Source organism: Jaculus jaculus, chromosome 14 (assembly GCF_020740685.1).
Source record: "Jaculus jaculus isolate mJacJac1 chromosome 14, mJacJac1.mat.Y.cur, whole genome shotgun sequence".
NCBI classification, from domain to species: domain Eukaryota; kingdom Metazoa; phylum Chordata; class Mammalia; order Rodentia; family Dipodidae; genus Jaculus; species Jaculus jaculus.
The window spans coordinates 4,412,584-4,418,583 of NC_059115.1; the positions used below are offsets into that span (position 1 = coordinate 4,412,584).

General features: G+C 49.7%; 1 protein-coding gene across 4 annotated transcripts in view; it reads right to left on the reverse strand.

Annotated features, from left to right (window-relative positions):
- Klc3 (kinesin light chain 3) overlaps positions 1-6,000 on the reverse strand; it is an 11,252-nt gene extending 5,252 nt beyond the window's left edge. Inside the window, exons 1-2 of one of the 4 annotated variants that reach the window (XM_045133677.1) lie at positions 5,948-6,000; positions 384-649 (exon numbers count right to left, since the gene is read on the reverse strand). In XM_045133677.1, the coding sequence (XP_044989612.1) occupies positions 384-641 (258 nt within the window). In that variant the 5' untranslated portion in view covers positions 642-649; positions 5,948-6,000. Of the gene's footprint in view, positions 1-383; positions 650-904; positions 927-5,733; positions 5,772-5,841; positions 5,897-5,947 lie in introns of those variants that run through there. The other 3 variants (XM_045133676.1, XM_045133678.1, XM_045133679.1) reach the window with 3 other exon arrangements.

Here is a 6,000-nt window from a genome sequence, read left to right on the forward strand (position 1 = left end):
AGAGGTAGAGCACTTGTCTAGAACCCACAGTGAGGGGCTGGGGGCGTGGCTCAGAGGTAGAGCACTTGTCTAGGATCCACAGTGAGGGGCTGGGGGCGTGGCTCAGAGGTAGAGCACTTGTCTAGAACCCACAGTGAGGGGCTGGGGGCGTGGCTCAGAGGTAGAGCACTTGTCTAGAGTCCACAGTGAGGGGCTGGGGACGTGGCTCAGAGGTAGAGCACTTGTCTAGAACCCACAGTGAGGGGCTGGGGGCGTGGCTCGGTGGTTGAGATCTTACCTACTCCCCTCATTTCTCCTGTATCCAGTCCTATCCCTCCGACACCTGGCCGCCCATCCCTGCTCCTCTTCCCTCCCAGGTCCAAGGCCAGCCCCTGGCCGCTTACCTGGGCTTCTCCCAGCCCCAGCTCAATGGCCTCCAGCGAGTGGCTCACCACCTGTTGTTTTTCTTCCAGCAGCTCCACAGGGCCTGATCCAGCCAGGGCCTCCGCCAGATGCCCAGCCAGACTGTGGTGCTCCGCCCGCAGGGCCTCCAGCCCCTGCACCACCTGCCTCGTCTGCCGCACCAGGTCCTCCGGGTTCAAGCGTTCTGGGCCTTGGCCCAGTGGCGCCGTGCCTCCTGGCGCTGCCACTTGCACGGACATGGCTGTTCCTGGGGGTGGAGGGAATGAAAGCGTCACTCCCCAAGCCCCTCTTCATTCCCCTCATCCACCTGCCCAGTTCCTTGCCGCACAATCCTCGCCATCGCCACCAGCCCCAGTTTCAGGCAGCCTTCACCTTGGAACATTCTAGAGTACCATAATCTTTCCTGTGAACCCCGGACTTCAAACTTCTCTGTATTCTTAACCAAAAGGCCCAACAGCTGGTTCATGCCCACCCCCGACACACACACCTGTGTTCAGCTCACCTGGCAGGTTTTCCCCCACCCTAAGGTCCTCAAGCACCTCAGCCCAGAGCTCCCAGATGGCCAAGTGCCCCCCACCCACCCGCCTGGCCAGAGGCACCTCCTCTGCTGGGCGCGGGGCGGGGCGTGTGGAGGCGGCAGTCTCCGTGAGCTCATTCTTAGAGTGTTTTTGTTGGGAACCAGTTGGGCCACTGGAGGTGGTGGGGTGTGGAACCGGAGGAGAGGGTGAGGGGTTGGAGATCTGTAAGCAGAGTGGCCTCAGGTTTGAGGGGCAAAGCAAGAGATGCCCATTGGCCCTGGGGCTTAACCAGAGCCTTTGGGAAGAGGAGCCTCACCCTCCATCACAGACAGGCTCTGCCAGTCCCAGAGGAGAGACAGGCGTGGCCCATGGAGGACATGGGCCACATTAATACTTGAGGGTCTGAAGTCGGCTGATGGGTGAGGACCCCAGACATGGGGTTCTGTGTGGCCACATGTGGGGGACAAGCATCCTCCAACACGACTACTCAGAAACACAACTTTGCCTGTGCAAGCACATGCATCTTGTGGGGTGTGTGTGTGTGTGCATATGTATGTGAGAATGACAAAGAGAGAGATTGTGTATGTTCCTGAGGACAAGTGCATGCATGCCGCAGCGTGCATGCGTGTGTGTGTGTTTAGGTCTCAGGACAACCTTGGGGGCTGGTCCTCACCTCCCACCCTACATGGGAGACTGGAGATGACTCACCTCCCATTTCACCATAGGCCCACTGAGATGACACACCCACATTTAGTTATTTTTTTAATTAAAATTTAATTTAATTTATTTGAGAGAGAAAGAGAGAGAATGTGCAAGCCAGGGTCTTCAGCCACTGTAAATGAACTCCAGACGCATGTGCCACCTTGTGCATCTGGCTTATGTGAGTCCTGGGGAATCGAACCTGGGTCCTTTGGCTTCACAGGCAAGTGCCTTAAGCATCACTCCAGCCCCAGCGTCTAGTTTCACATGAACTCTAGGGATCTAGACTCAAGTACTCATATTTGACAGGCAAGCGTTTGACCCACTGAGCCATCTCCCTGGGCCTGATTTTAAAAAATAATTATATTCAGGACTGAAGAGATGGCTTAGCTTGCCTAAAAAGCCTAAGGATTCAGGTTTGATTCTCCAGTATCCACATAAGCCAGATGCACAAGGTGGTGGAAGCGTCTGGAGTCCATTTGCAGTGGCTAGAGGCCCTGGTGTGCCCATTCTCTTTCTCTCAAATAAATAAATAAAAATAAACATTTTTTAAATGCTTATTTAGAACCAGACCTAGTGGAGCATACCTTCAATCCCAGCACTCAGGAGGCAGAGGATCACTGTGAGTTCAAGGCCACATAGTGAATTCCAGGTCAGCCTAGGCTACAGTGAGACCTTACCTTGAAAAACTAAAAACAAACAAACCAAAAAAAAAACAAATATATTTATTTGCCTGTGTGTGTGTGTGTGTGTGTGTGTGTGAGAGAGAGAGAGAGAGAGAGAAAGAGAGAGAGAGAGAGAGGTGTACAACAAAGCCTCTTACTTCTCTAAACAAATGCCAGACATCTGTGATACTTTAAACATTTTTTTCAAATTTCACTTATTTATTTCTGAGAGAGAAGCAGATAGAGGGACACAGAGAAAATAGGGCCTTTAGGGCCTCCAGCCACTGCAAACAAACTCCAGATACACGTGCCACATACTGCATCTGGCTTACGTGGGTCCTTAGGCTTTGCGGACAAGCACCTTAACCACTAAGCCATCTCTACAGCCCACTTTTTATGTTTTTAAATTAAGTTTACTTTTGTATTGACAACTTCCATAATTATAGAGAATAACCCATAGTAATTCCCTTCCTCCAGCCCACCCTTAAAGTTTTTATTTGTATTTATTTATTTGAGAGAGACATATATAGAGAGAATGGGCACGCCAGGGCCTCTAGCCTCTGCAAACAAACTCCAGATGCATGTGCCACCATGTGCCTCTGGCTCACGTAGGTTTGGGGAATTGAACCTAGGTCCGTAGGCTTCACAGGCAAGTGCCTTAACTGCTAAGCCCATCTCTCCAGCCCTCTGATAGCTTTTTTTGTGTGTGTCAGGCTTACATGGGTGTCTTGGAAATTAAACCCAGGCTGGTAGGCTTTTCAAGCACCTGTCTTTAACCACTGAGCCATCTACCCAGCCCCACAACCCCGCAGCCAGCCCTGGCTTTGTTTGTTTGGTCATTTGCAACAGAGTCTCATAAAGCCTATCCTTGGCCGTTAATCCCAGCACTCAGGAGGCAGAGGTAGGAGGATCGCCGTGAGTTCGAGGCCACCCTGAGACTACATAGTGAATTCCAGGTCAACCTTGGCTAGAGCGAGACCCTATCTCGAAGAACCAAAATAAATAAATAAATAAATAAATGAAAGAAAGAAAGAAAAGAAAGAAAGCCAGCCTATGCTGACCTTGAACTTGCTATGTGCCCAAGGATGACCTTGAACTTCTGGTCCTTCTGCTTCCAACTGCTGGGTGCTGGCATTACAGACATGCCATCCATGCCAGTACACGGGTGACTGGGATGGAACTTACGGCTTCATGCATGTTTGTTCAGCACCAACCATGGTGGCTCACTCACATCTTTAATCCCAACACTGAGGTAACAGGATTCCTGTGAGTTTAGGATCAGCCTGGGCTAGCATGAGACCCTGACTCAAAAAACAACAACAGGGCTGGAGGGATGGCTTAGTGGTTAAGGCATTTGTCTGCAAAGCCAAAGGACCCAGGTTCTATTCCCCAGGACCCACGTTAGCCAGATGCACAATAGAGCGCATGTGTCTGGAGTTCGTCTGCAGTGGCTGGAGGCCCTGACACACCCATTCTCTCTCTCTCTCTTTCTGTCAAATAAATAAATAAAAATTTAAAAAAAATCAAAACAGACCAAAAAAGAAATTCAATGCATTATATATTTTTCTCTTAGAATTACAAAACTCACCACACAGTTTTTCTCTTAAAAATACAGCTCAGGGGGCTGCAGAGATGGCTTAGTGGTTAAGGCACTTGCCTGGGAAGACTCAGGACCCAGGTGTGATTCTCCTGGTCCCACATAAAAATAAAAATAAAATAAAATAAAAATACAGCTCAGGGAGCTGGAGAGACAGCTTGTGGTTATGGCCCTGGCACACCCATTCTGTCAGCTCTGAGCCCTGTCAGTTCAGGTTCTTTTTTTTTTTCGAGGTAGGGTCTCACTCTGACTCAGGATGACCTGAAATTCACTATGGAGTCTCAGGGTGGCCTCGAACTCACAGTGATCCTCATACCTCTGCCTCCTGAGTGCTGGGATTAAAGGCGTGCACCACCACGCCTGGCTTACTTTTGGTTTTTCCAGATAGGGTCTCGCTGTAGCCCAGTTCACTACGTTATCTCAGGGTGGCCTGAAACACACAGAGATTCTCCTACCTCAACCCTCAGCAAGTGTGGTTTGTTTTTTGTTTATGTCTTTGTTTCTAAAGACAGGGCCTGGTGTGGTAGCCCACACCTTTAATCCCAGCGCTTGGAAGGCAGAGGTAAGAGGACTGCTGTGCTCTGAATTCAATGCCACCCTGAGACTACATAGTGAATTCCAGGTAAGCCTGGGCTAGAGCAAGACCCTGCCTCAAAAAAAAAAAAAAAAAAAAAAAAGAAAAGAAAAAAAGAAAAAGAAAAAACAAGAGCTGTTCAGATGGCTTAACGATTAAGGCACTTGCCTTTGAAGTCTGAGGACCCAGGTTTGATTCCCCAGGACCCACATAAGCCAGATGCACAAGGAGGGGCATGCATCTGGAGTTCGTTTGCAGTGGCTGGAGGCCCTGGTGTGCCCATTTTCTCTCTCACACACTCTCTACTTTTTTTTCTCTCTCTCTCAAATAAATAATTATATATATATATATATTTTTTTTTTTTTCCCTTTTTTTTTTGAGGTAAGGTCTCAGTCTAGTTCAGGCTGACCTGGAATTTACTATGTAGTGTCAGGGTGGCCTCGAACTCATGGCGAGCCTCCTACCTCTGCCTCCTGAGCAAAGGCATGTGCAACCACACCTGGCTTTATATATATGTACATATATATATATATATATATATATATATATTTTTTTTTTTTTTTGGTTTTTTGAGGTAGGGTCTCACTCTAGCCCAGGCTGACCTGGAATTCACTATGGAATGGAGTCTCAGGGTGGCCTCAAACTCATGGTGATCCTCCTACCTCTGCCTCCTGAGTGCTGGGATTAAAGGCGTGCGCCACCACGCCCGGCTATATATATATATATATATTTTTTTTTTTTTTAAAAACTAAACAAAGGGCTGGAGAGATGGCTTAGTGATTAAGATGCTTGCTTAAGAATGCTAAGGACACAGGTTCAATTCTCTAGGTCCCACGTAAGCTAGATACACATGGTGGCACATGCATCTGGAGCTCGTTTGCAGTGGCTGGAGGCCCAGGTGCGCCCATTCTCTCTTTCTCTCTCTCTCATAATAATAAATTAAAAAATAGGGGGGAGAGAAGGTATTACCATGCTATATTTTTTATAATCACGGAAGTTGTTAATAAAAATTTGAAAAAAATGTAAAAAACAAATTTAAAAATTTAAAAGAACTAAGCCAAGAAAAGAGAAAGAAAAAGAGCACCTGGCTTTGTAACTCAGGGCTGGCTACAAACTCCCATCCTCCTGTCTCAGTCCTCACCCCGCCCCCCGGGGTCTGGCACGTACAGGTGTGTCTTTCATGCACGCAACTACACACCTCCTCTCACTTCGTGCAGGTGGGGACGTCTTTTAAAACGCACCATCACCCTCCCCACCATAAAAACCCCAGCCACTCACCTCCAGCCTGAGACAGTCCCTGCACCCCAGATTCTCCGGGTCCTAAGCTGGCAGCCTGCGCAAGGGTCCCCTTCCCCCAGGCCCCGCCCCGACCTCGCACCTGTTTACCTGGCTGCCTGGGGGGAGGGGGAGAGAGAGAGAGAGCGCGCGCACACCTCCCCATCCGGGCCTCTCGCATCCCCGGGGACCCCGGCGCCCCGGTCCCGGGCCCCACCTGGCCGCGGAGGGTCCCCGAAAGCTCCGCCGCCCGCGCCCACCGGCGTCCCG